We start from the raw sequence: 27,585 nt of genomic DNA on the forward strand, positions 1-27,585 counted from the left end.
GAAAAAAATATAAATTCAAATGTTTTGTTTTTAAAGGGAGTGCGACGCTTGTACGCATGCGCGCTTCACCAAAAACACGGTGACGTGTGTAAACAGCCGTTGAGGCATTTAAACCTCGAGCTGTCAGACACGGAGCGACCACACTGCAGGTAAGAGCAGCCGTCACACGACACACCTGCGGATCTTTCCCGCCACTGTTCCTCCGTGAAGACAACAACAACAACAAGCGTCTGGCCCGAAACCTGCGAGTGTTTTCGGTCGCCGTTAGCCAGCTAACCGCTAGCTGCGGGGCGGAGGTCGGGCTGTGCCCTGCAAACATGTACTTCTGTTAAACGGACTACACACAGACACACACACACAGACACACACACACACACACACACACACACACACACACACACACACACACACACACAGACACACACAGGTTACACACAGACACACACACAGACACACACACAGACACACACAGACACACACACAGACACACACACAGACACACACAGACACACACACAGACACACACACAGACACACACACAGACACACACACAGACACACACAGACACACACAGGTTACACACAGACACACACACACACAGACACACACAGACACACACACACAGACACACACACAGACACACACACACACACAGACACACACACACACAGACACACACAGACACACACAGACACACACACACAGACACACACACAGACACACAGACACACACAGACACACACAGGTTACACACAGACACACACAGACACACACACAGACACACACAGACACACACAGGTTACACACAGACACACAGACACACACACACACAGACACACACAGACACACACAGACACACACAGACACACACACACACACACACACACAGGTTACACACAGACACACACAGACACACACACACACAGACACACACACAGACACACACAGACACACACACAGACACACACAGACACACACAGACACACACAGGTTACACACAGACACACACAGACACAGGTTACACACAGACACACACAGACACACACACAGGTTACACACAGACACACACAGACACACACACAGGTTACACACACAGACACACACAGACACAGGTTACACACAGACACACACAGGTCACACACAGACACACACAGGTCACACACAGACACAGGTTACACACACAGACACACACAGACACAGGTTACACACAGACACAGGTTACACACACAGACACACACAGGTCACACAGACACACAGACACACACAGACACAGGTTACACACACAGACACAGGTTACACACAGACACACACAGACACACACAGGTTACACACAGGTTACACACAGACACACAGACACACACAGACACACACAGACACACACAGACACACACAGGTCACACACACAGACACACACAGGTTACACACAGACACACACAGACACACACAGGTCACACACACAGACACACACAGGTTACACACAGGTCACACACAGGACACACACAGGTTACACAGACACAGTCACACACAGACACACACAGACACACACAGGTTACACACAGACACACAGACACACACAGGTCACACAATTTGCATATTGCACTTGACCATATTATGATTTCGATAATATTTGAATTGTTCAGCCCTACTACTGTGGAAAAACTGTTAAAATGCAGGAAAATAAAATCAGAATCTTTCCGTAACGGTGAGAACATGCAGCCTGTTGCTCAATGCAATAATCACAACATTTGCAGCAATCTATTAATTCTCTATCTATGTCATAAGCTTTTCCTCGTTGTTTAGATCTTTAAAACACCCCTCAGACGGCTGCGAGCTTGTGGCTTTGTTGTGTGAGATCTCAGTTGTTATTGTGATGTGAGCTCTCTGCAGCCCACAGTTTGTGTGGCATTATAATGACCTCTGTGTCTCCAGGCGGCTTCAAACTGTTGGACTCTTAGCTATTATGCAGCATGACCCCACGAAGACCTCGCCTGTGTTTCTCCTCTGTGAGAAAAGATCGTCCCTCACGTCCACTGACGGCGCTCGTCCTCAGAACTTTGCAGAAACGCTGCCAGCGGAGATGAGCGTGAGGATCTTCGGTGAGCTGGACACAGAGAGTCTGTGCAGCGCCTTGCTGACCTGCAAACTGTGGCATCACATCATCGAGGAGAGCGAGCAGCTGTGGAGGAGGCAGTGCCTGCTGGTCCGAGCTGTCTGCCAGAGGGAGGTCGACAGCGACAGGAGAGACGGGCTGTCCTGGAAGGTGGGTCGACTCAGAAGAAAAAAAACAAGAGAGAGAAATGAACGGGAAAAACAGAGGCTCAGATAAAATGGGGGAGAGGAGAGAATTGTAACCTGCTCAGTTTGTGCTGAGCTGCTGCCTGTTCAAGTTTCAGTTCATTTTAAATGAAGCTTCTGCTTTTGATCATAACAAGATTCTCAAAGTGAATCACACTGATGAAGGAGCACGACGCAAATCTGACTTTAGATATGACAACATCAAAATAAGACAACATGTTACAGTAAGTCAGTGAAGAGCAGGTAACAAAACAAACAGGTAACTACACTGACTCACCTGGACTTGATTTCCTCATCAAACTTAAAAAATGAAAAAGTCAATAAACAACAACATGCAAAACCATCAGCTAATGATTGTGTCACAGGAAAAACGACCACGTTCTGCTTCTTAGTGACCTCTGACCTACAGGTTATTATTCATTTACGGTGCCATTTATTGTGAAAATCCTATCATTTACATGAGATGTAGAATATGATACAAGTCTTGTTATATAAGTAAATACACACTGAATGTTTGTTTGTCTTTGTGCTGCTGTTTCCTCTCTGCAGGTCACATTGGTGAGGAACTACACTCGCAGCTGTCTGAAGAGGGACTGGCTGAGAGGACGGTACAGCCACGTGAGGTCAGCGGAGGAGCTGAGCGGCAGGAGGATGACGCCGCTGGATGCTGAGACGTGGGGAGAGATCCTGCAGGCCGAGCTGGACAGATGATCGACTCGTGGATCAGGATTTTATTTAAAGCACCTCGAGGACCTCAGAGTGTTGGACTTTTAACGCTAATGTATATTTTATACTCTGTGTTTTATTAGAAAAAACATAATTGTACATATTTTTTTTACTTTTTTAAGAAAAAAGAATCATGGAGGAATGAAATAAGTGAAATGGAAACATTACTGGCTGAAAGTGATTGTGACTAAAAGACTGTTTGATTGTTTCGATGTAAATATGGCTGAGATGCAATAAATCACATATTTGTGAAGCTCATGGTGCAGTTTTTATTGACACAGGGTCAGAGAGGAGTCGACTTCATGTTTATTGAAGCAGTGTTTGGTGAAGTGTTGAAGTGTGTTACTCTCTAAGCTGTTTCTCTTTACATTAGAGGAGGTTACACATATGTGTATGTCAGTAAAACTTAACGTGTCAAAGGTAGAAACGCTTCTTGTGAAGAGGAGTTTGTTTTACACTTTGGGAGTTTTTCATATTTGATGAACTGATAAAAGAAAAAAGGAAGAGAGCTGCAGGAACAAAATGCACAACGAGGTTGGAGTAGGCAGTTGTACACACTGATACACTAACATCCCTTGAATAGATGTACTCAACCATGTATTACAAGAGCTGACATTAACAGTTATTTTTTTAATCATCTATCATTCCTGCACTTATTTTCTCAATTAATTGATAAATTAGATGAAAACTGTGGTAAAATGTGAAAAATGAGTTTTCACCACCAAAAAATAGGCAACTGTTAAATAAGACAAAGACCAGAGGACAACAAATGTAACATGATCAGATAACTTATGATTAACTTCCAGTTAATTTACAACTTATTCACTGACTAACTGCAGCGCTAAACAACTGACCTGGAACAATTATCACCATATGCATTTTAACTGATCAATCAATTGACAGAAAATCTGAAGCAATTTTTCATTGATTCAGTTAAAATACCAAACACACTTTGTTTCATCTTGTGGTCCAAATAGTCACATTAAAATCACTGAGTTGTGGATTATTGGTCTGATGCTGAAATAGACTTTGGACATTTTCGGAAAACAACGGTTGGCTGCAGTCCTCACGACTCCGCTTTTATTCTGAAAGATGCAGCCGGAAGCCTTGTTCCGTCCAGCTTGACTCTGGTCCCTCCTCAGCATCACCGCATCATCCGCTTCCTCCTCCCTCGATACGGGACCAGACACCGACCCCATAAACCACAAAATCCCGGGACAATGGACGACGTTCCCCCGATCATCAACATCTCCATCTCCCTGCGGATCCAGCCCAACGAGGGACCCGTGTTCTTCAAGGTGGACGGGACCCGGTTCGGCCAGAGCCGGACCATCAAACTGCTCACAGGCTCCAAATACAAGATCGAGGTGGTGGTGAAGCCTGGGACCGCGGAGGCCACGTAAGGACAAATCCCGTTAAATCCAGATATGTGACCTTTTCTCCGCGACTCGGGCTGCGGCCGCTCAGAGCCGCTGAGTGCGGCTCTCAGGTCTGCAGGGTCCGGGTGGAGCAGGCCTCCTCCTGCACCACCCGGACCCCCTGAATAAATCATGTGTGGAGGTTTGTGTGTGACGGGAGGCCGTGCATGATCTATCTGCTGGTCCTGGGTCAGTTACAGGGAGGTCAGTGAGGCTCAGGTGGAGCAGCCCCCCCCCCCACACACACACACCACCCCTCACCTGTGCTGCTCTGACAGAGGCAGCGGGAACCAATCCAACCAGCAGCATGAGCTAGTCAGCCCAGCAGGCCACAGTCAGGTCCGACCACACCTTTACCTACGTCACAAGGCTCTACAGGTGCTGTTAACGTGAATTAGCTTCACGTTAACAGGCGTTCACCAACCACAAACATGAATAGATTAGGATGGAGTCATGTTTGGCGTCAGAGGAGGATGGAGGGAGGGACAGAGGCCTGGAGACTTCCGCTCACACCTCCAGGTGCTCATCAGCCGATTGAATTTAGAGGACGGAGCTGAATACAGTCTCATGTTGCTTAGCAACAGTCCAGTACCAGTCCAGTTGCTGGTGTAGACAAATAAATGATGAAATAAAGAAACAAATCACAATCTGTTGTTGCTTATTCCTTTTGCATAAAATCAAAGTCCCCCTGGTGGCCCCCTGGTGGCTCCCTGGTGGCTCCCTGGTGGCCCCCTGGTGGCCCCCTGGTGGCTCCCTGGTGGCTCCCTGGTGGCCCCCTGGTGGCCCCCTGGTGGCCCCCTGGCAACACAGAGCTGCGGACCCTCAGTGTCCGGTTCAGCCCTTCAGAAAGTATCACACTTCTTCTTCCTCCTCTTCGTCACAGCAACATGAACATCGGAGGCATCATCTTCCCTCTGGAGCAGCAGTCCAGAGACGAGGACTCGGTGGTTTATCACGGCAAGTACGACACCGAGGGCGTCCCGCACACCAAGAGCGGGGACCGGCAGCCTGTCCAAGTCAGCATAGAGGTAAGACAGCAGCGTCACAACAGGAAGTCCCCTCAGGAGATATGTGTGTAGAACGCTGACTCAGTGGAAAGATTCTGGCTTTTTTCTGCTGCAGTGTTGGTGACGCAGACTCTTTTCTCTGTCCAGTTCAACAAGGCGGGGACGTTTGAGACGGTCTGGCAGGCGAAATACTACAACTACTACAAGAGGGAGCACTGCCAGTTCGGCAACAAGTTCAGCAGCATCGAGTACGAATGCAAGCCCAACGAGACGCGGACCCTCATGTGGATCAACAAGGAGGCGTTCAACTGAGTCGGCTCATCTTAGCACTGTCCACACACCCAGCACCGAGCAGAGGACATCAGTCGTACCAGGACTACCTTTGAACATCAGCATCACAATAAAAGGACAGCCTTATCCTGAAGGCGTGCGGTCAGTCAGCGAGGGTCTGGTCTTTCTATGGTTTTATCAAAGAGCGAGAGAAAACAGCTGTTTGCTATGCTGGTCTTTAAAGGGTTTTTGTTTTAAAGCTGCGCTCAGCAACGTTGTTTTTGGCAGCTTCACATGCCGGCAAAAAGGGAACAGTTAGAAATGTTCAGAAATCCTGCACAGAGACGCAAGTTAACTGCACACGGCTGTTTATGGCTGTTCATGATGTTTATATCAAAGGAAACCAAAGGGACAGAAAAAGGAAAAGATCTGAAGGTTAAACAGCAGTTTTCTCTAAAGGGAGTTACGTTTCAATCTGTCACCTCCTTCGTGTATCGACCCCTGAACGATCATCTCGACTCTAGTGATACTTTATGATACTTTATCATTGAAATTCAAAAATTTGGCTCAATTCAAAAAATGCCGGTACGAGAACTAAGAGGAGCTCCAAATGAAAAGTTGCGTAGCGTAGCTTTAAAGCAGGGGCGGACAGGTTTGAAGGAACAATCAGACATTCTGTCAAACGAGCTCGTTAATCATCTTCCCAAAAACATTGACTACATTTCAAGTTTGTGTATGAGAAAAGGTCAAGGGTGTGTTTAGCTTAGCTTAGCTCAAAGACTGGAACCGGGGGAAACATCATGCAGTGATGTTCTGGACAAATCAGCTATTGAGGATACTAGGAACTGCACCATAATGAAAACCATCAGTAATAATACTGGACTGTCTGTGTTCTCTCTGGTCGGCTTGAGGTTTTTACCCAAGTCTCAGCAGAGTGAGTCTAGAGATACAAAACTCAGAGGCACAAAATGAGTTTTTCCCCCAGTGTCCTCCACTGTAAAAAGATGCACAGGTGAATGTGTGAGCTCATGTGCTGTCTGCCTTTCACGGTGTAATGTCTGCATGGGGGGAAAAACCATCTAAACCCAGAATTTCCACAGGCTGTAGCGGCCACAGCTAAGAAGAAACAAAGAAGAGCTGAGCTGCGTTTCCTACTCTCAGAGAACGTGGTGATTGAATCAAGGTGTTGAGGTTACAAACGGAGCTGAGGAGAACTGCTAGCCTGGTTGACCACAGCTTCAGAGCTGCCTCATTGTGTTGCATCGTGTTAGCTAACAAGCCAGTAAATAAACCATCCAAGTCTGCTGGGTTGAGCAGATTGAAGAGTAAAGACAGAGCTCAAACCTGGCGCCCCCACTCCGAGTTCAGAGACACTGGGTCACTCCGTGGTCAACAAATAGCTTCAACGCTAACTGCTGCTAAAACCACAGTGTCACCTTTTTACTTCCTTTTCACGTGCAGCATGGAAATCAGACAGACTTGGAGATTTCTGGAAGGTGTATTTGTTCATTTTTAATGACGCTAGGCTAACAGTTCCCCATTTCCAGTGTTTGTGCTAATGCTAGGCTAACCACCGGACCTATCTCTGTGCTTGACCCACACACTTGAAATTCATGTCAATCTTTTTATATCAGAAGAAAACAAGCCACTGTTATCTACAAAATGATCCAACTGTTCCCTTAGTAAAGGAGAGTTATGAGCAACACCCTCAACAACTAAATTTATCGCAGCACAAGGCGGGAGCGACTGAGGGCACCAGCTGGCCCGGGGTTAGCTGAAGACCAGGATGGAAGACACCTGTGGATGGAAGCAGTATTTTACTTTATTTATTAACTGCGTGGATGTGTTGGTGAGAGAGTAAGAGGTGATGTGTGAGAGTGTGTACAACATTGTGATAGTTTTGACTTTTCCTATGTGTTATCATGTAAATTTAATGGAAAAATCCACCAAAAAAACACAAAACACTGTTTGAGAAAACAGCGTTGAGATTATTCCTCCATGAAATACTTTGGTCCGTGTGTCTTGGATACCTGGCTGATCTCAGAGGACCATGACTTCATGTTCAGGTGTTCAACAATCATAAAACAAATCAGAATATGTGGGGTTCGGTGGGTCCTTCGCAATAAAAGCACGAGGGCTACATTCTTGAACTGCCATGCTAAAACTGGAAATGTAGGAAATGAAGAAAACAGGTTTGATATAAAAGTAAATTTCTTTATGAACCAAACTTTACAGACATCGAGATCAACAGAGTGAGAGGACGGTGGTGGAGTTTTCCTTTAAATGAAGAGGCTGATGTTATTCTGTATTTTTCTTCTTGTTAGCAAATCCCATGTTTGGATCCAAACCAACAGTTTGTTAGTCTGTCTCCAACTCCACTGATTCCTACTGGAGGCCTGGATCTTTACAAGCTCCTCCTCAGGTTCAGTAGTTTCCTAAAACAGCAGCTTACTGCAGTGTTTGATCAAACAAACAGGAGGAAATACAGCATTTGGTTGGGACTATTTTCAGCAGCGGATTAATCCACATTTGGTGCTGTAGTGAGTATTTGAGCAGTGGGATGGTGTGTGTGGGACTGAGTCTAAATAAACTACAGAGTCAGAGGAGTCAGACACACCAGGTGTGATACACACACAGCACCTGCTGTCAGGTGACATTCAGTGTTGGTTTGAGTCTTTTCATGTGTTTTTCTGACAGGAAGTACAATATAAAAGATCACCAGAGCTTCAGATGATTTCAGACGTTCTGTCTTTGTATGATTCAGCCTCTGTTTCGTACCACAGGCTGCAAGTGCTTTGTGTTACGTTTTATCCAACTGCTCTTTGTTTGTGTTTTCTTGATGCACGCGCCTGGATTCGTTTTGCCAAACATGATCAGTTTGTTCTGTTGTTAAATGATCTCAGTGCTTGAAACTTTGATGTTTTGTTATGTGTTGAACTGAGGGAGTATAAAGTGTCTCTGTGAATAAACCTGTAGACAGAACCAACAGTAACTACTGCAGTTATTATAAACTTCAATAAATCAATTCTGCAGTGGAGGATGTGTTTAAAGTATTTACATCTTTTACTGCTGTAAAAATACCCAATTACGAGAGGAAGTCCTGCATTCAACATATTACACAGTTAAAAATATATTTAAAAAAATATCATCAGCAAAATGTACTTCAAGTGTCAAAAGTAAAAGTACACAGTGCAGATACATGAGCCCTATGAGTGATATATTATATATTATATAATTAGATTACCATCACTGATGTATTAATGTGTATTAATGTCACATTTTACTGCTGTAATTGGTGGAGTTCATTTTAAATAATTGTACTGTTTGGTAGTTGAATTTATAACAGTTCATTATATTTTATAGGATCATCATGTTTTTCATGTTAGAGATGGAAACAACAGCTGACAAATAAATGCAAAAATTACAAAACTGCAGAAGTAAAGTGAGGAGTAGAAGTGTGAAGTGCCGTGAAATGGAAATACTCAAGTACATGTAGAATAAAGTACAGTATTTGAGTAAATGTACTTAGTTTCTTTTCAACCATTACTTTACTATATTTATCTGTGGCTTATAATTAACCTACGTTTTTACATGCAAAACATTAAACACACAAACTATGATAGTGAAAAACGTTGACTGTGCCTGACAACAGAAATCCAAAACAGTGCTGCTGTGATTCTGCACTCAGCATCATACAGGAGAAGAGACGGTTCGTGTTAGTGATTGTGAAACAGAGTGATTCCTCACACTCAGAGACGAGCTTTGGTTTGCACCTCCTCCTCCTCCTCCTCCTCCTCCTCCTCCTCCTACTCTTCCTCTCTCCCTCTCTCTCTCTCCACCAGCGCTCTCTGTGCTCTCTCTCCCCCGCTGCGGCTCTCTGTGCTCCCGCTGCGGTGAATCTCTCCCCCGCTGTCAGTCACGGAGCAGCCGGTGGCCGGTGTCCTACCGTCAGAAGCCCTGTTCAAACATCGTCTTTTCTGACCCGTTAACTCGGCTCTAACTCATCCTCCCGGCAACTGTTCACCGTCTGGCGGCAAAATGGTGAGGAATAACCCGTCCTTCATTTTAAAATTAAAATATTAAACCTGATTTTGTGAATTCAGCTTCTCCTGCCGCAGCTCTTAGCTAACGTTAGCCGCCGTTAGCTCAGCGCTGTATTTAAACAAGCGTAACGTTTGTGGCCGTTAGTTTTCGTGGGTTCGTTGTTGTGTTATTTATGTGTCCTCTGACTGTTACACTGTCACACAGCCGTGGGTAAAGAAACCTCGATTTGTGGGTGAGTAAAATAAAGCCACGACGCTATGCTAGCTGGTGCAGTAATAGAGAAACACTGAGGTTAGTTAGCAGGCTAGCTATTAGCTGGAGCTGCGACAAGTGCGCAGCAGTAACGGATTCTTCAGCAGCAGGGCCACCAAAATAAAACGCTTTCAAAACTTAGGCTTTTCATTTGGGATCATCTTTTTTGATTATTTGGTTTATCATTTAGTTCAGAAATTGTGAGATATAACAATTTCTGAACTAAATGGTTAATTGAAAGTGTTGACATGTCTAGTTATGATCGACCATCAGCATAAAATTGGAATATATTTAATTTACAGTTATCCAGTAACAGTGAAAAGCAGCAAGTTATCTCATGTGTGAAGCAGCAAAAAGATGTTTGCTTAAATATTCACGTAAATGATGATTGATTAGCTGAAATGCCTCATATTAATTTCTGTTGACGGACTAATTATATAATCAACCAGTGTTTCAAAATAGGCATGACATTTTTTAATTCCACTTTTATTCAGTGGTATTTAGTTGCAGATAGATTATGATTGTGATTGTGATGACAACTAAAGCTAAACCATATTATGCAAGGAAAACATAATGACGTATCCACAGCATGTCCAGAGTGAATTCAACTTTAAGAGATATCATCTGCTCTTGACAGTGTTTATGAGCCCTTGTATTCATATTTGAAGCTCATCCATAGGACATCGGGAGGACTCAGTTAATTGTAATCGCCTCGTTAACTCTGGTCTGTGTACAGAACAACTGACGTTCTCCAGGAGGAGTTTTATTTTGAAAATTATGACCGGAAGTTTTGTGCAATTGTGCGGTACAGATTTCGCCGTTGGTGATAAAATTAAAAAATATAATGGTGTAAAAACCGAAAATAACTAACCCCGAAATTAAAGGTGTCCAAATGCAATACTTTCATAATAAAACACCTATTTTCTGTCCACAATCAGAAATATATTGAATCTAATGTTTAAGATTTGTGTGTTATAATTGCTTTTAAGATTTCCATCCATTTGGATTACATGGTTTTAACAATAACCTTAGATTCTTTTATGAAAAGAGATTGTCCTTGTTTTTAATCAGATGTCAGAATGTGGAGCTCTTGTTTCATCATCAGTCTTTTCTCCTTTTCAGGGAAATGAAGCCAGTTATCCTCTGGAGATGTGCTCGCACTGTGAGTATCCATACATGTCACTGACCGCATGGCATTTCATGAAGCGTTATAAGTGCAAGTTATAAACATTTGCATTTTCCCTCACTGTTAAACATCCTTGTGTATGGTTAGAGGCCATCATTTAGTTTTATTTTGAAGGAAAGGAGTATCTATGTTTCCATCCCTGCTGTGCTAGTTTTTACGCCTCCGTGCCGGCAGCAGTCAGGGTCATCCGTCCCGTTCTGGTGAACACCATATCTCAGTAACACCATGAGGGAATTTCTTCAGATGTGGCACAAACATTCATTGGGACTCATGGATGAATTCATTCGATTTTGGTGGTCAGAGGTCAGAGGTCATGGTTACATTGACCTCACAAAACACAAATTTGGCTGTAATTCACAAAGTCATATACTAATTATGATACAAATGAACTCAAATGTCTTTAAGGATAAAATGAAGTGATGACCTTTTATATCCAAAAGGTCAAAGGTCAACTTCACTGTGACATCATTATGTTCTGTTAAAACACTTGTGGGCATTATTCAATACTGTAGCTCAGGAAATCATCTGTCTGATCTGAGCTGCAGTGCAAAGTTCCAACTTAACCTTCATGTTAGCCTCTGATACTTCATTTCCTTTATGCCAAGATAATATTAGCAATACTGTCATAACCAATTAAACAAATCGTTTTGGAACATGAGAGTAATTCATAAGACAGCAGGTGCAGACATTTATCTAAAATACACCTTCATTAAACAGAACGCTTGTTCCAGTGGCCTAACTGTGGGATAAGGGGGCAAATGTCAAGTTCACTGAAAACAACAGAGGCTGAATTGAAATCACCTGTAGTGGTTAGTAATCAATTGATAAATGTCATAAAAAAACAGTTATCGTTATTGTTATAATCTTTATTTGAATCGAATATTTGAATTAACCAAAGGCCGTTTAAATGAGGAAGTGATGAATAAAAAGAGAAGAGTGAAATAACCAGATGTTCACTGTCAGCCGTCAGACAGGTTGTGTTGCTTGTTGCCACAGAAATCCCAAAGTGTTGTGGTTCAGTCTCCTGCACATAGGAGAAGTGTTTCATCAGGGGAGGAGGCGGACACACAGTAGGTGTTTAGTTCATGTTGACACCTCACAGAGGTGAACTGATGTGGTGGAGGCTTTTGATGGATGTGACCCCTGCCTCGCTCTGCCCCCGTCTCCCAGCACGCTGCCCCATCGCTCTGTAAAGGTCAGTGTCAGGGCTGCTGGCAAAGCCTAGTTTGTCTTTAGTCACAGCAATATCCCTGTTTTAATTAGTTGGTCGCCCTGCTCTGACCCCAGCTCCGCAGAGGAGAAGTGCCCACTTCATTAGCTGGAATGAGTGCAGGGTCTGGACCCCTCCAGCAGAGGCTGGTGTCAGCTGAACGTGGGTCTCAAAAGTCTGTCAACTGTTACTGGAATAAATTTGGGGAGGTGGAGGGTTTGGGGGGGCTGGGTCCTAACGAGCTGTTATGAAAGGTGTCAAAGCCTGGGGGAGGCTCTGTGTGGGGGGGCGGGGGTAAGATTTATGACCTGTGCACGTCTCCACACTCAGAAACCCTGACAATCGTTTTGCCTGTTGATTGAAAGCCTTTTCTTGAACCGTTCGGTCTGGAAAGTTGATACCAAGTATTTGGTTTTCTAGTCTAAGAGTAAGACCAGACCCTGGAGTGTGACCTTGGTCATGGTTCACACACGTGTGTTACTGCAGTTCATTATGGGGTTTTTCTGTGTGCAGAAAGTTGTAGCTGGATGCTACCTTCACATTAGCAACTCTCAGGGGCTAATGAGCTGAACCAGGAGCAGCAGGGTTCAGTGTGGCAGACTGACTGGAATTAAGTGGTTGCTTGTTGTTCACACCTGAGAACTGCATATATACCTGACAGCCTAAACATGCTCTTCAACAATAGTAGTTTTATTGTATATTATTACAGTGGTTCCCAACCGACCAATTAGCCGGACTGATAACCAGTCGATCTCTAGTTCCTTCTTACAATCACATATTTACAGATTCCTTTAAATCACAATCTATTTTTACAGGTTTTCACAAATAAAGAAAATGACCATAGTTACTAGTAATTAACCAGTACTTAGCATTTAGTTAATTAACTCTGTCCATTTGCTATTTACTATGGTATAGACCGTATCCTGAACAACAGACAGTCAACAGTATTTTTTCTGTGGCTGTGAATCAAAGACACGAATCAATGACAAGAAATGATGAAGGTTTTACATCATGATGGAAACATTAGTGTCTGTGGCAGCGTTGATGACATGAATGCAACAAGCTGATTTTTTACCTGTGTAACGAGAAACAGAATAATCTTAGAATAAAGTCTGAATAGACTTTGTGAGTCTGATGTAACATACAACATCTCAATGGTGGATTTCAGTATGGACGACATGGACATCGGCACCTTGTCGGGTGGCGGCACGGGCTCTCACACACACACAAAAAAAGTTACATTTACACATTTCTACCATGTATTTGCTCATCATGTCAGTGTGTAGGTCGGGGTGGTGCTCTTTCTAGGTTGTGCAGACTTCTGCTGCTGAAAAGGTCTCCTCTCAGGCCACGTCCACACTACTACGTTTTACGTGCACCTCTCGTGCTCTGGAGTTTTCAAGCCTTGGAAACGGAGCATTTTGGAAACGCTGCTGGCTCCGTTTTAGTTTGAAAACTTCAGGGTTGTGTTGTAGTCTGGTCCGGCAAAAACGAAGAGCTTTGGAAACGGTGGCTCCCTGATTGGCTCTTATCAGCCTGGACCACCAGCGGTGAAACAACATGGATAATGAATCAAAGTGTCACTGACCTTGTCTTTGCAGCAGCTGTTGTTCAGTTAAATCCTGCCTGTTAATGCTACAACTGTCTTTACTTTCCTCGTTCATAGTATTTTCTGCAACTAATCAGCTGAGCACACCTAAAAGTAGACAATCTGCTTCCTGTTTACACCGGCCCACCGGGCCCAGTGTCGTAAATTGGTCATGTATGTGTGAGTTTTCAGGTGTGTTAGTGTGGACGCAGATGGTTTCTGATATGGAGCTAAAACACTTGTCTGGACGAGTTTCATTTTAAAACATAGTAGTGTGGATGTAGCCTCACTCTCAGAGGTGGCAGGAGATGTAGTTTGACTACAAGCATTTCTACCTCTGTACAGTCTCAGTATTAACCATGTGTTTGCTGGGCAGATTTCATATGATGATGTCATTGATGACTTTCTATCAATGAAAACAAGAAAGGTCAGACTTTGGACGAAAAAAATGTTATTGTGGCGTCCACAGTATTTATACTAATCACTAATCATAATTTGTTCCCTGGAATAAAAAAAAAAAATCACAAAGTGTAATTGACAGGACAGATGATCACAGGGGCCGAATTTTTACCACCATCATACAGACCAGGATTAAAGAGTGGGTGGAGTTCCTCAGTGAAGGAGCAGCCAGCAAAGGAGTAGATGAGAGCTGCAGCACCTACGTCATAAAAGGAGACCAGACCCTCCTCATAATCCACAAACACCCCCACCTTCTCAGGACCAGACTTCAGAGAGAGACGGACTGGACGGTTATCAAGAGCTTTGTACTCATTTCCATTTATCAACCATATTGTCCAGTAACCATATTTAGGGCTCCGTGATATTTTCCCCTTCCTGTTGATCGACTCTCTGGCCACTCCTACGTTCCAGTCGGTCTTTCCTTTCACCTGAACCTCAAAGTAAAATCTGCCTGAAGAGAAACTCTGCTTTCCTAAGACATTAACATAGTAAGAAAATCTCTCTGGGTTGTCTGGAAGATTCTTCTTCACATCACCACAGTGAACTTGTTTTCCATCATCAGACAAGATGAGATAAGAATGTGCTGTATCAGGATCAAGAGTCACATCCACTGCATACTGCTGGACCCTCTTCAGCTCAGCCTCAATCAGCTTCTTCTTCTCTTTACTGAGCGTCTCCTCCAGCTGAGCCACAGCTCTCACCACAGTCCCCTCATAGGATGGACGGACTCTGACCTGTGTCCAGTCCTTGGTGGGTGGAGCAGCTTTCAGGGATGGGAAGCTTTGGAGGAGGTGGAGGTGGTCTTCAGAGAGTGAGAGCTGCTCCACCTCAGTGCTTCTCTTCATCAGCTCAGAGATTTCCTGTTCCAGCTCTGTGATGAAGTGTTCAGCCTGTTTCTCTGTGGTTTTCTGTTTCTCTTCGATCTCCTTTATGAGCTGCTCCAGGCCTCTGTCAACAGACTCCTTCAGAGCAGTGAAGACCTGAACACCTTCTGCTTTCTCTCTGTCTGCATCATCTTTATTGATCTTGACTGAGTCTCTGATCTCCTGAATCTTCAGTCGTCTCTTCTGGATCATTTGCTGAATTTCAGCCTCTGTCTTCTCCAGCTCTGCCTTCTTTCCTTCATATTCTTCTTTCAGAGGAACAAACTCATGTGTCTTGTGGTCTAAAACAGAGCAGATTATGCAGACAAATGTCTGGTCGGTCTTACAGAACAGCTCCAGAGGTTTATCATGGTCCCGACACATCCTGTCTTCCAGGTTCTCCACAGGGTGGATCAGCTGATGTCTTTTCAGACTTGACACTGTCAGATGAGGCTCCAGGTGAGTCTGACAGTAGGAGGTCAGACACACCAGGCAGGACTTCAGGGCCTTCAGTTTGGTTCCAGTGCAGACGTCACAGGGAACTTCTACTGGTTTGGAAACTTGTTGCTCTGAGCTGCTGCTGCTGGTTTTCTGTTGAGCTTCATGTCTGAACTGAGCAACCACCTCAGAGATGAAGGTGTTGATGTGAAGCTCGGGTCTTGTGTTGAAAACCTTTTTGCACATCGGACACAGGTACTGAGCTGTAATGTTCCAGTGTTGATTGATGCAGTTTTTACAGAAGTTGTGTCCACATGGTGTGGAGACTGGATCAGTGAACACCTCCAGACAGATGGAGCACAGAAACTGATCTTCAGACCTCAGGTTGGTGGCAGCAGACATGTCTACACACTGAGAACGAAAGAAAAGAAACAGATTCCATTTAAAATAATGTTTTAATTATTTGTTTAAAAAGAAAGGTTGATGACTTTTCCAATAAGTATGAGCTGTGATATTAGTCATTTTGAGTTGGGGGGTGGGGCCACTTGTACCAAGTTGAGTTATGAGTAACTGTGACCATTTAATCTGTGATAGAAAGCTGAAATGGTCAGTGACACGACTTATTGCAGGTAAATACATCCTTCACCTTGATGATGTGTTGGATGTGTGAGACAACTCACTGTGAACTGATCTACTGACAGTTGATCACTGAAAATTCTCCACAACTTGTTGTGTAAGTTTATTTATAGCAGAGCTAATAAAGCTCCACTTACTTAGTGACAAACATCATGTATTTCCTCTTGCTGCTTCACAATAAAAGCCTTCCCTCAGGTTCACAGGTGTAAAGCTTTTCTTGTGAAACAGCTAGAGGAAATAGAAGTGATCAGTACTAAAACCAGGAAATGAGTGAAACTCAACTTGAAGCTCAGAGCTTCAGTAACGAGTCAGAAGAGTCCTGAGAACTGACCCAGAGGCTGTTTAAAGTGGACTATAGAGGGTCTGTGGACAAACAGCCACAGTTATATTGTGACCATTTCACCAGAGTCAGTATGAAATGAAGAGAGAGAAACTTCCACCTGAGGAGAGATGAAGCTTTGTGTTAGTGCTGCTCGTTAAAACAGTCACTATGATCAGCTGTACTCACCAGTGTTTGGTAGAGACTCTGCTGTGTTGTTGACAAAGACCTGATGGACTCAGTTTAATCTTCTGTTGGACAGAAACAGACTCGTCTCCACTGCAGCTCAGTTGTTGCTCTGACAGACTTTACTTTCTGTTCTGCACAGTCACCTTGAAGCTCTCCAGTCTTTCCAGTTCTTCTCCTCCTCTTCCTGCAGCTCTTTGTCTCAGGTTTTATTGTGAAATCACATGGTTTTCTCTGATTAACATGGAGCGAGGTGGAGCTACACCTCACAGGTGGGAGGAGTAAAGTGAAAGAGTAACGGTTACTTTAATGATCCCTGGTGGAAAAGTCATGTTACAGCAGCAGAAACACACTGAGAACTATTGTAATTATATGCATATGAATAGAATAATTTAAAAAGTTACTCTTTATACATTATATAGATGAAAATACCTTCAACTCTGAGAGAATTTTCCAAATATTTGTGTAAAATAAATCCTGTAGTGCACCTCCAGCAGCCATGATGTGTGTACTATACATGCACATCTAATTTCATTGTATTTTGTACAATACGATGACAGTAAAGACTTTGTATTTCTATATCTAAGTACAGGAATGAGTAATAAATAAATACAAAAATTCATTATTATTTAAAAGTATAGTCACCATATTATAAGTATATCAGGTTAATGACAATAATAAACACACCACCCCGTGATAATACGGTCCTGTGAAATATTAATGGAGGAGATGAGATAGATAGATAGATAGATAGATAGATAGATAGATTACTTTATTCATCCCCGAAGGGAAATTAGTTTGTTACAGCTGTCCGGTGTATTATAATACAAAATATACAATAGAATAAAATACAGAGGTAGACAGAAAGAAATAAAAATACAGAATGGCAGATATAAATAATAATATACTATGTATATGCATATGTAAATGGAAAGTGCAAAAAGATGGATACAAATATTGTATGAATATGATATATAATATCAATACGGTTAGTATTTGGAGTGGAGTGTTGTGATGAAAATTCAGAGTGCAAAGTGTGACAAGTCATCTTGTGTCATCTTGGCTCTGACAGAGGAGGATGAGTTGTACAGTCTGATTACAGTAGGTAGGAACGATTTCCTGTATCGTTCCTTAGAGCAGCGGGGTTGGATGAGTCTGTTGCTGAAACTGCTCTTCAGCTTGTCCAGTGTTTTGTGGAGGGGGTGAGAGGGATTGTCCATGATTGCCAGCAGTTTTGCCAGCATCCTTTCCTCCACCACCTCCTCCAGGGTGACAAGTTTAGAGCCAACAACAGACTCTGCCTTTTTGATGAGTTTGTTCAGTTTGTTGGCGTCCTTTGCCTTGATGCCTTGATGCCCATGAAATGAATATGATAATGAGATATTAAAGTTCTGCTGTGGTGCTTCACCCAGGCTCAGTCCTTACCACAGTGACCCGGGTTTGAGTCCGACCTGTGGCCCTTTGTTGCATGCAGACCTTTACACTGTTCTGAGCACTGTAAGGACTCGCTGTCTGTGTCAACTCTAAAGTCTGGGCCTGGATCCATGATTTTGTAGTTTATTAAGCAGGGTTTTTATGTTCAAGGAGAAGAAAAGGAAAGATGAGGTAATGTTTGAGTTTAACATGTTGTGAGTTTTTTTTACCTGACCATCAGCATATCTGTCAGTTTCTCTCCCATACACACCTCAAAGCCAAGAAGATAAGAAATCATGGATTGACCCAGTGCAAATAATTCAAGTGAAGTACGTCATGTGGATTTTGCCCAAAGCTGCAGGAATCATATGGTCGGGCTGTCAGCATTCTAAACCTGAAGATTTTTACGAAATGACCCCCTCCTTGATTCTTCTATGGTCACCACCCACCAGATATGTCTGGTACAGAACAGCTCCAGAGGTTTATCGTGGTCCAGACACATCCTGTCTTCCAGGTTCTTCGTGTCTGAACTGAGCAACCATCTCAGAGATGAAGATGTTGATGTGAAGCTCAGGTCCTGTGTTGAAAACCTTGTTACACATGGGACACTGAGGGACATTAATGTTCCAGTGTTGATTGATGATTGACAGTTTGTACAGAAGTTGTGTCCACATGGTGTGGAGACTGGATCAGTGAACACCACCAGACAGATCTTCACCCAACACGGCCAGTTCTTCCTCATAGTCTTGTTTCTTCACTGAACCCACAGTGAAATTACGCTGTTAAAAACTAACAGCTTCAAATATTCTCTGTCTTTTAAAATAATTGGATTAAATATTTAATTTGACAGGTTAAATTATGTCAACACGGCCCCCGCCTCCACAGCGCCCAGTCGATTCATGGTTATCAGCAGAGTGATTAGCGTTGAAAGAGGTGTCACATGACCCGGTGTTAGAGCTTAGAGCGAGGTGCCAGGAGGTCCAGCAGCTCAGGGTTCACTTTAACTGGTGCAGTGAAGGACCAGCAGCTCTGAACAGTCATGGCCAGTACAAACAGGAAACCAGGTGAGTCTGCTCAGCTCTCTGAGGGGAAGCTGCTTCTGAAGGAGGCACAGGGAGGACATGAGATTCAGGTGCTTTAACGTCCGTGTGTCCTGAACCTCAGCAGGTAGAAGAGTCGCACATACTCAGTGTTCAGCAGACTTTTGTCCAGATAATGTCCTGTTCACTGAAACCTGACTTGTTTGTCTCAGACTGTAAATAACTCTCTCTCTCTCTCTCTCTCTCTCTCTCTCTCTCTCTCTCTCTCTCTCTCTCTCTCTCTCTCTCTCTCTCTCTCTCTCTCTCTGTCTCTCTCTGTCTCTCTCTCTCTGTCTCTCTCTCTGTCTCTCTCTCTCTCTCTGTCTCTGTTTCATTTCAGTTGATGCTGATGAGATTAAGAGGCTGGGAAAGAGATTTAAGAAACTCGACCTAGATAACTCCGGGTCCCTGAGTGTGGAGGAGTTCATGTCCTTACCGGAGCTGCAGCAGAATCCCCTCGTGCAGCGAGTCATCGACATATTCGACACCGATGGAAACGGGGAAGTCGACTTTCAAGGTAAACAATCCACAGTTCGACAGTTTCCCTCCTCGCCCCTGAACTGTGTCCTGAAGTTTACAGTTTGTTCCTCCACCTGAGAGACTTTCCCAACCTTTTCCAGCTCATGACCCATTTGAAGAAAAAAATGTTTTCATTATTTATATTTTCATTTTTTTTATATAATTACAACTTTTCTTTTTTTTATTTTATTTATTGTTTTTCACAAAATGAAACATGGGGTGTTTTCTGTCGCAGTATTACAGCAAAGTAATTAAGTACATCAGGTATAACTTGGTATAAGGAAAAAAAAAAAAAGAAAAGAAAAAAAAAATTAAAAAAAGAAGGGCGTTTTAGGGAAATGTACATTTTCCAGTGCTTCCAGATGTCATTGAATTTAGATTGCTGGAGCCTCATTGAAAAAGTAATTCTTTCCATTACATACACATCATAAATAATATCATACCATTCATCTATAGATGGGATGTCTGGCTTGAGTCATTTCTTTGTAATTGCTTTTCTAGGGCTAAACTCAGTATTCCAAATAAATATTTATTTTTCACACTTACATTAGCTGAGTGTACAAGCCCAAAGAGAAGTTCATCCCAGTTAAATGTAATGTCAGTTCCAATTAATTCCAATTAATTACAACTTTTCACCAAAATTTTACTGTTTTGCAAAAGACTTGTTGGCCCACTTGCAATACATTCATGTCCCACCAGTGGGAACCACTGTGGTAAAGTATGATAATATACTGCCTTTGATTCATTTCCTGTTTAAAATACTGAATATTTATTGATGTGTCTGGGATCTGACATTTAGAGCCCGAACACAAAGTGAGAACAGTCTCTGTTAAGTGATTAAAATATCTTTAAAATATCTGAACTTCTGCACAGTTTTCAGTCAGTAATATCACTGCATTTAAAAAAAACTATACAAGTGTCATAAAACAGATTTTTTTTTCAAGTATGAACTTCTGGTCATGAAATCTGAAACAAAAATAAAATCTGTGCTTGACAAATGTCAGTGAAGGCGTTTTACTCGTCACTGATTGAACCACTGTGATTTTTATTCAGATGTCCATGTTGTTGATGTTGCTGCTGAACCACAAAACATCAGAGTCAGAAAAAAACCTAAAAATCTTTAAAATATTTTTTTTCACATGAATTCACATCAGATTTTACTGAAACCTTCACAGCTGTACAACATCACAGTCTGTTCACCCAAACTGCTCCTCGTTAACTTATTGGCATCAGTGAGAAATTATCACTTTTCAAAGACATGATTGTTTTTTATGTAAACAACTGTTTCATGTTTGGAAAACTTACTTTCAAATTAAAAGCCTTATCAAGATGAACCTTGGTGATGCACACAGCCTTGTTTTACTTTTGAATGTTGTTCTTTTCTTTTTAAATGTGCACCAATGGACTTCCATATTATCAGATGAAAAACAACTTGTTTTTAATATGGAAGGCAAACTGCCCTAAAAATGAATATACCTCAAATCTGCCAGGGATAATTCTTATTGATTGATTGATTAACTGACTGATTACATGTAGCTTGTTGATGTAATTTCTGCAACTTAACATGCTTCTTTTTTTTTGGCAGAGTTCATTGAAGGAGTTTCCCAGTTCAGTGTCAAAGGAGACAAGGAGCAGAAGTTACGCTGTAAGTGTCCATCATTCATCAGTGACTGTGTCTCTATGATTATTAAACTGTCGGGGATGTTCAGGGTCAGAGCACATTTCATAAAAACACATTTCTACGAATTTCTTTAAATCATGTGATATAATTAGAGAGAGGAGATGTAAAACTACACTGAGATGGTTTTTGGTTCTTAAAACACAGATATACACTATATTGCCAAAAGTATTCACTCACCCATCCAAATAATTGAAATCAGGTGTTCCAGTCACCTCCATGGCCACAGGTGTATAAAATCAAGCACCTAGGCATGCAGACTGTTTCTACAAACATTTGTGAAAGAATGGGTCACTCTCAGGAGCTCAGTGAATTCCAGCATGGTACTGTGATAGGATGTCACCTGTGCAACAAGTCCAGTCATGAAATTTCCTCGCTCCTAAATATTCCACAGTCAACTGTCAGTGGTATTATAACAAAGTGGAAGCGATCGGGAACGACAGCAACTCAGCCACGAAGTGGTAGGCCACGTAAACTGACTGAGCGGGGTCCGCGGATGCTGAGGCGCATAGTGCGCAGAGGTCGCCAAACTTTCTGCAGAGTCAATCGCTGCAGACCTCCAAACTTCATGTGGCCTGGCCATCGCCACTGGACTCTAGAGCAGTGGAGACACGTTCTCTGGAGTGACGAATCGCGCTTCTCCATCTGGCAATCTGATGGACGAGTCTGGGTTTGGCAGTTGCAAGGAGAACGGTACTTGTCCTGCATTGTGCCAAGTGTAAAGTTTGGTGGAGGGGGGATTATGGTGTGGGGTTGTTGTTCAGGAGCTGGGCTTGGCACCAGTGCACAAAGCAAGGTCCATAAAGACTTGGATGAGAGAGTTTCTGACATCAACCCAATAGAACACCTTTGGGAGGAATTAGAGCGGAGACTGAGAGCCAGGCCTTCTCGTCCAACATCAGTGTGACCTCACACATGCGCTTCAGGAAGAATGGTCACAAATTCCCATAAACACACTCCTGAACCTTGTGGACAGCCTTCCCAGAAGAGTTGAAGCTGTTATAGCTGCAAAGGGTGGACCGACGTCATATTAAATCCTATGGATTAAGAATGGGATGTCACTTAAGTTCATATGCGAGTCAAGGCAGGTGAGCGAATACTTTTGGCAATATAGTGTATCTTCTGATAGAGATCAACATTTCAGATAAAACACAGAAGAAGAGTCAAATATGGAGCTTTAAATACTTTTTCTATCCACAAGGAGGCAGCACAGTGAGTTCAGACAGATTTGGGGTTTGACAAGTAATGACATGAGTTCGATGCCACATCTTGTAAACATTGTACAGTTCAGGTGTAAATATATCACGGTCTTTAGTGCAGTTGTTTTTCTTTAGGGCTGCAGTGCAGCATGTGTATCATTGGCCAGATACCTGGTTGCAGCTGCACAGATGCTGCATGTGTTGAGTTTGTGGCTTGATTCTCAGTCGGTATGAAGCCGTCAGCAGCTGAGACCCAAACGCACTTTAGTCATGAAGTCTGACATCATCCTGTTGTCTCTGACCTCAGTCGCCTTCAGGATCTACGACATGGACAAAGACGGCTACATATCCAACGGGGAGCTCTTCCAGGTCCTGAAGATGATGGTGGGCAACAACCTGAAGGACACGCAGCTTCAGCAGATCGTCGACAAAACCATCATCAACGCAGACAAAGACGGCGACGGCAGGATATCCTTTGAAGAGTTCTGTGCGGTAAGTGATGATGGTCACACAGTCACAGCTGTAACGTGACGGAGTCTGCAGCCTCCTAACAACAGAGATGAAGCTGTGCTGTCTCCTCAGGTGGTCGGGGGGCTGGACATTCATAAGAAGATGGTGGTGGACGTCTGACAACTTTCACCTTCACTGAAGATCCGTTTGAAGACGTCGTCGAGCAAAACCTGTTTCCTGTTTTCAAAGGAAGTGTTTGTCTGTGAACCCCCCACCCCCCACCCCCACCCCCACCTCCTCTCCCCTCCCCAGCTCCTCCCCTCCTCACCCCCCGAGGATCCTTCTGAAGCCAAACGTTTACCAAGTGTTTCTGGGCAGGAAGTCTCTGCAGCTCGACGTTTACCAGTGGACGGACGTCTTTTAAACGCAGAGCCAGAGTTTCAGTTTGCTGGGGGAGGCTGGTGTGTGTGTGTGTGTGTGTGTGTGTGTGTGTGTGTGTGTGTGTGTGTGTGTGTGTGTGTGTGTGTTGGATGTTCCACTGGTTTTTCGAGGTGTGTGGGTTTTTCTATTTATTTTGTTGTCCTGTGTTTTCCGTCAGACTGTAGTGGACGAGTGTTTGTCTGAACTGTGCCAACGACAGTTTACTGAGTGTCAGCTGTTTCCATCAGTGCTTGTATCTCACTGCAGTGCTGCTTCGCTTTGACTCCGACGTCATTAACAGCTTCATTTACAGCCAGGGGGGTTGGGGCGGGGCGGGGTGGGGGGGTGGTGGGGGGGCACTGCATGGTTTTAAACAACTCTGACTCGTGTTTGATTTTTTTTGTGTTAAGCAACAAACTGGATGTAACAACAACTCGGTGTGAAGATTAAAAGTCAGATACTCCTACACAGGGCTGCAGTTATTTCCTGGATTAATCATGAATCATTAATTAATCTATAAAATATCAGAAAAGAGTGAAAACATCTGTCCCAGCTCCTCAGAGTCTAAAGTGACGTCCAACCCTCTGCTGAAAACGTTTTCTGTGACGGGAAACAGAAAATCTTCAATCTTCATATTTTCTTAAAAAAATTAAGCAATGATCAGAAATCTTTTTCTCACGATCAATCGATCGACTGATCGATTGATCGCCACAGCTGAATCCTTCAGGAGTCTCAGCTCGACCGAACACACTGAGCAGTTTGATATTTCCTGTAGATGTGAAGAGGAGCTGGGCCGAGGTTCAGGCGTAGCGACAGAATCCGACTGCAGGTGATTCCACCTGAGTGTGTGTTCACTCCGTCAGCATCTGGACGTCCAGATGTGTTTGAGGCTGATGAACAGGAAGAGGAGGAACCAGGACGTGACTGTGGACTCGTTTACTGACTCTCTGTGACGTTTGCATGACGTGGAGGTGATCTGCTCCTCTCTCTTTCCTCTGCATGTAGAGCAGGTTTTTATTTTCAAGGCTGGTCCCAGAACATTGGCTGAAATGAGTGGAAATGTTTTGTAAATGCAGATGATCTGTTGAGTGCATGCTGCGTGACGCCACAGTGACGCCACGTCTGATCACCTGCGCTGACGATGCACCGTTTCCTGTGTGGTAGAAACTTTTACCGTAATCCAGTGAAATCCGATGTGAAGTCTCAGTTTCAGTTTGTGGTGCATGTTAATAGTTAGAAATGATGGAAACTCAGTTTTCAGTAGAATTTAACCCTTAAACCAAACTGTTGATTAGCTGTAATTTTAATGATGTAAACATGGTGTTGGGTTGTGTTGTTATCTGATGATGTATTACATGATGTGGAGAAGTGACAGTAACATAATTTGTCTTGTATTTAATTTTGTATTTCAGAGAGTTTGTGGCTCATTTCATGAAACTCGGTGAAACTGTCGTGTTTACATAGAAAATGATGAATTCATGCTCCTGGTTGTTGCCAATCAAAGGTTTCAATGATTAAAGACTGAAGTGTCCGAGGTTCAGTCGACCACTCACTCTTTGTATTTCTTCACTTTTTAAGTCTTTGGTTGATGATTTTTTTTGTACAGATATTTGTTATGAACAGTTTGTGTCAAAGCTTCCTGCTGGTTTCACTTCAGCTCAGTTTCTGCTGGTTTAAAGGGAAGTTACTGGGACGACGAGGCCACAGGTTCAGATTTTTACTCTACACTGAAACTTCACACGTGGAAAAATGAGAAATAAACTGTTTGAAAGTTTCTGCAGAATCTGTGTCGTTTGTAAATGTTCCAGCTGTTTCTGCTGTGATTTAAAGGAAAGAAAATGTTTTTAAAACTGCTCCGAGCTCAGAGCTGTACGACCCCACCTCCACCAGCAGGCGGCGCCGTGAAGCCACTTATTCACTTCAGGCAGTTTGTAGCAGCTGAGTCGTCTTCAAATGTTTTGTCAACATAAAATTATTTTTATATATATATTTATATATTTATTTATCAGGGAGAGGCAGGAACATTTTATATTTAAAAGGCTGAAAACAACTTTTTTGGCATAAAAAAATCATTTGCTATTTATTTTCTGTGGGAGCTCTTTTTTTTTTATATTTTATATTACAACATTTATTTATGTTAAATTTAATTAAATGAGATTGAATTAAATTATATCATTTACATCTGAAACACATGCAACAATATGTTAAAAAGCTATTATTTATTATTTCTTCTTTCTTCTCATTTGTCCTGTTGATCAACTAATTAACTAATCGTTTCCACTCTGATCAACAAACAACGTACAGATGCTAAAATCGAGCCGACCAGAACAGACAATAAATGATAATCGATTATTTACCAATAAATAACCTGGTCCGAGGAGCAGCAGCATCACTGAGGGGAGTGGTCAGAGATGTGCTGTAACACACCTGTAACCACACCCAGCAGTGATGTCACAGAGTCCTGGAGTACACCTGTACATCACCTGACAAGACCTGATGTCCAGGAGGTGTTAAACATATGACATTTATATGGAGAGTGGAGTGCACATATATGTCACATATAAGGGGAAATACTATTATCACATATAGACACGTATGAAGGTTTATAACATACATGAAATACCCACAGTAACATTTGTATATGAAGCTGAAATGAAGCAAATAAAGATTAAAGATTAAACAAAGACAATAAATCAAAGTCGTCTCACGTCTATTTTAGAGAAAGGAAAGATAAAGTCTCATCCATATCACGCTGCTGCTCATCTCCAGGTTCGTTTTCACACATTAAGGCTGCAGAGCTGAAAACTTGTGACACAGCTCCTACAGATACGGATCATGGTCCTGAGAGGAAACACAAACATCTGGTCCTGTGGTCGAGAGCCAAGACGAGAAGGTGAAGCTAACTGAGGACAGGTGGAGGAAGAGGACAGGTGAGGGAGCAAAGCTGCACTGCTGGTCCCGTTACCTGGAGAGACAAGCTTTGATCGATCGTTATCTCAGGATAAAAACATATTTGTGATTATTAGTTTGTGTGGTTCTTCTGTTGCCAGGTGACGTCAGGAAACGTCTGTAAGGTGAAACCCCTCCCACTTCCAGCAGCTGGACGGACACCAACCTCACTGTCCTCTGTGATTGGACAGAGGCGGCGGCGGGGGGGTGTCACACAGAGTTCAGTGTAAGTCTCAGGTGACTTCATTTCACCTGCAGCAGGAAGGAGCAGCCATGTTGCTCTGCTGCTGCTGAGACCTGAACATGGATGAAGTGGTTGAAGCTGAACAGATGATGGACAGATGATGAATGGATGAATGGATGATGGACGGATGATGAACAGATGATGGACGGATGATGAACGGATGATGGACGGATGATGAACAGATGATGAACAGATGATGAATGGATGACGGATCATGCACATCATAAGGATCCTCAGCGGCTGATGTTTAGACGGAACCTTTATCAGTAGCTTGGATCTGCAGCTCCAGCAGCTGTTGCTGGATTTCTGTTCTCACTCGTCTTCACTACATCGTGTCCTGTGCCGTCCGCCATTTTTACTGAATCCTGTCTCGTTCCCTGTTGAGAATCAGTGTCTCTCTAAGTGAGTTTAGGCTTAATGTTAATGTTTGTAAGACATAGAACAGATACAGCAGGCAGTTCATTGGTTCTACCCCCCCCGGCTGGTGGGGGTCACCTGTCCCGGGTCAGTGAGGCGGGCGTCAGGTCTCCTCGTCAACGGTCTGGCAGCGGGTACGGCCCCGGCAGGTAAACCCGGACAGGTGTGTAACTGTAGACCTGCGTTCAGATGTTATCGGCCTCGGCTCAGTCTCGCTGCCTTTGTCCTGAACCTGCTCCAGGATCCACTTCGGCCCCCGAGAGGGAAACTTCTGAGTTTTAATTAAGTGAAGGTCTTGCACAGATCTGTGAACATGTGAG

The 27,585-nt window shown here is 43.3% G+C and overlaps 4 protein-coding genes across 6 annotated transcripts; 3 read left to right on the forward strand and 1 right to left on the reverse strand.

The window, feature by feature from the left end:
* Nucleotides 1–2: 2 nt before the first annotated feature.
* On the forward strand, nucleotides 3–3,274 carry fbxo48 (F-box protein 48). Its single transcript, XM_071503312.1, has 3 exons — nucleotides 3–149; nucleotides 1,930–2,260; nucleotides 2,845–3,274. The coding sequence occupies exons 2-3, from the start codon at nucleotides 1,961–1,963 to the stop codon at nucleotides 3,004–3,006; spliced, it is 462 nt and encodes a 153-aa protein (XP_071359413.1). The 5' UTR covers nucleotides 3–149; nucleotides 1,930–1,960; the 3' UTR covers nucleotides 3,007–3,274.
* An 859-nt stretch (nucleotides 3,275–4,133) lies between these two features.
* cnrip1a (cannabinoid receptor interacting protein 1a) lies at nucleotides 4,134–8,753 on the forward strand. The gene is made up of 3 exons (XM_071503311.1): nucleotides 4,134–4,420; nucleotides 5,323–5,467; nucleotides 5,594–8,753. Exons 1-3 carry the CDS (start codon nucleotides 4,242–4,244, stop codon nucleotides 5,756–5,758), a joined length of 489 nt encoding a protein of 162 aa, XP_071359412.1. The 5' UTR covers nucleotides 4,134–4,241; the 3' UTR covers nucleotides 5,759–8,753.
* A 693-nt stretch (nucleotides 8,754–9,446) lies between these two features.
* Nucleotides 9,447–25,429, forward strand: ppp3r1b (protein phosphatase 3 (formerly 2B), regulatory s1ubunit B, alpha isoform, b). 2 transcript variants are annotated; one of them, XM_071503309.1, is made up of 6 exons: nucleotides 9,447–9,757; nucleotides 11,135–11,174; nucleotides 19,730–19,906; nucleotides 21,494–21,553; nucleotides 23,093–23,277; nucleotides 23,368–25,429. In XM_071503309.1, exons 1-6 carry the CDS (start codon nucleotides 9,755–9,757, stop codon nucleotides 23,413–23,415), a joined length of 513 nt encoding a protein of 170 aa, XP_071359410.1. In that variant the 5' UTR covers nucleotides 9,447–9,754; the 3' UTR covers nucleotides 23,416–25,429. The 2 variants fall into 2 exon arrangements, with proteins under 2 accessions (XP_071359410.1, XP_071359411.1); XM_071503310.1 differs by lacking the exons at nucleotides 9,447–9,757; nucleotides 11,135–11,174 and adding an exon at nucleotides 19,280–19,374.
* On the reverse strand, nucleotides 13,083–17,479 carry LOC139635811 (E3 ubiquitin-protein ligase TRIM39-like). 2 transcript variants are annotated; one of them, XM_071503304.1, is made up of 2 exons: nucleotides 16,901–17,479; nucleotides 13,083–16,160 (listed from the first exon to the last, which is right to left on the reverse strand). In XM_071503304.1, the coding sequence occupies exon 2, from the start codon at nucleotides 16,156–16,158 to the stop codon at nucleotides 14,518–14,520; it is 1,641 nt and encodes a 546-aa protein (XP_071359405.1). In that variant the 5' UTR covers nucleotides 16,159–16,160; nucleotides 16,901–17,479; the 3' UTR covers nucleotides 13,083–14,517. The 2 variants fall into 2 exon arrangements, with proteins under 2 accessions (XP_071359405.1, XP_071359404.1); XM_071503303.1 differs by having other exon boundaries at nucleotides 13,083–16,167; nucleotides 16,901–17,477.
* Nucleotides 25,430–27,585: the final 2,156 nt, after the last annotated feature.

Source organism: Trachinotus anak, unplaced genomic scaffold (genome assembly GCF_046630095.1).
Source record: "Trachinotus anak isolate AG129_WGS33_773 ecotype Australia unplaced genomic scaffold, CSIRO_AGI_Tana_v1 ptg000019l, whole genome shotgun sequence".
NCBI classification, from domain to species: Eukaryota; Metazoa; Chordata; class Actinopteri; order Carangiformes; family Carangidae; genus Trachinotus; species Trachinotus anak.

What these genes read in the sequence shown, in the direction of transcription:
- ppp3r1b (XM_071503309.1), top strand. An exon ending in TCTGGAGATGTGCTCGCACT is followed by an intron (nt 11,175 to 19,729) that starts GTGAGTATCCAT and finishes GTTTCATTTCAG; the next exon opens with TTGATGCTGATGAGATTAAG. An exon ending in CCTTTGAAGAGTTCTGTGCG is followed by an intron (nt 23,278 to 23,367) that starts GTAAGTGATGAT and finishes CTGTCTCCTCAG; the next exon opens with GTGGTCGGGGGGCTGGACAT.
- LOC139635811 (XM_071503304.1), bottom strand. Translation starts at nt 16,158, where the DNA reads ATGTCTGCTGCCACCAACCTGAGGTCTGAAGATCAGTTTCTGTGCTCC.
- cnrip1a (XM_071503311.1), top strand. Translation starts at nt 4,242, where the DNA reads ATGGACGACGTTCCCCCGATCATCAACATCTCCATCTCCCTGCGGATC. An exon ending in CCTGGGACCGCGGAGGCCAC is followed by an intron (nt 4,421 to 5,322) that starts GTAAGGACAAAT and finishes TCTTCGTCACAG; the next exon opens with CAACATGAACATCGGAGGCA. An exon ending in CTGTCCAAGTCAGCATAGAG is followed by an intron (nt 5,468 to 5,593) that starts GTAAGACAGCAG and finishes TTCTCTGTCCAG; the next exon opens with TTCAACAAGGCGGGGACGTT.
- fbxo48 (XM_071503312.1), top strand. Translation starts at nt 1,961, where the DNA reads ATGCAGCATGACCCCACGAAGACCTCGCCTGTGTTTCTCCTCTGTGAG. An exon ending in GAGACGGGCTGTCCTGGAAG is followed by an intron (nt 2,261 to 2,844) that starts GTGGGTCGACTC and finishes TCCTCTCTGCAG; the next exon opens with GTCACATTGGTGAGGAACTA.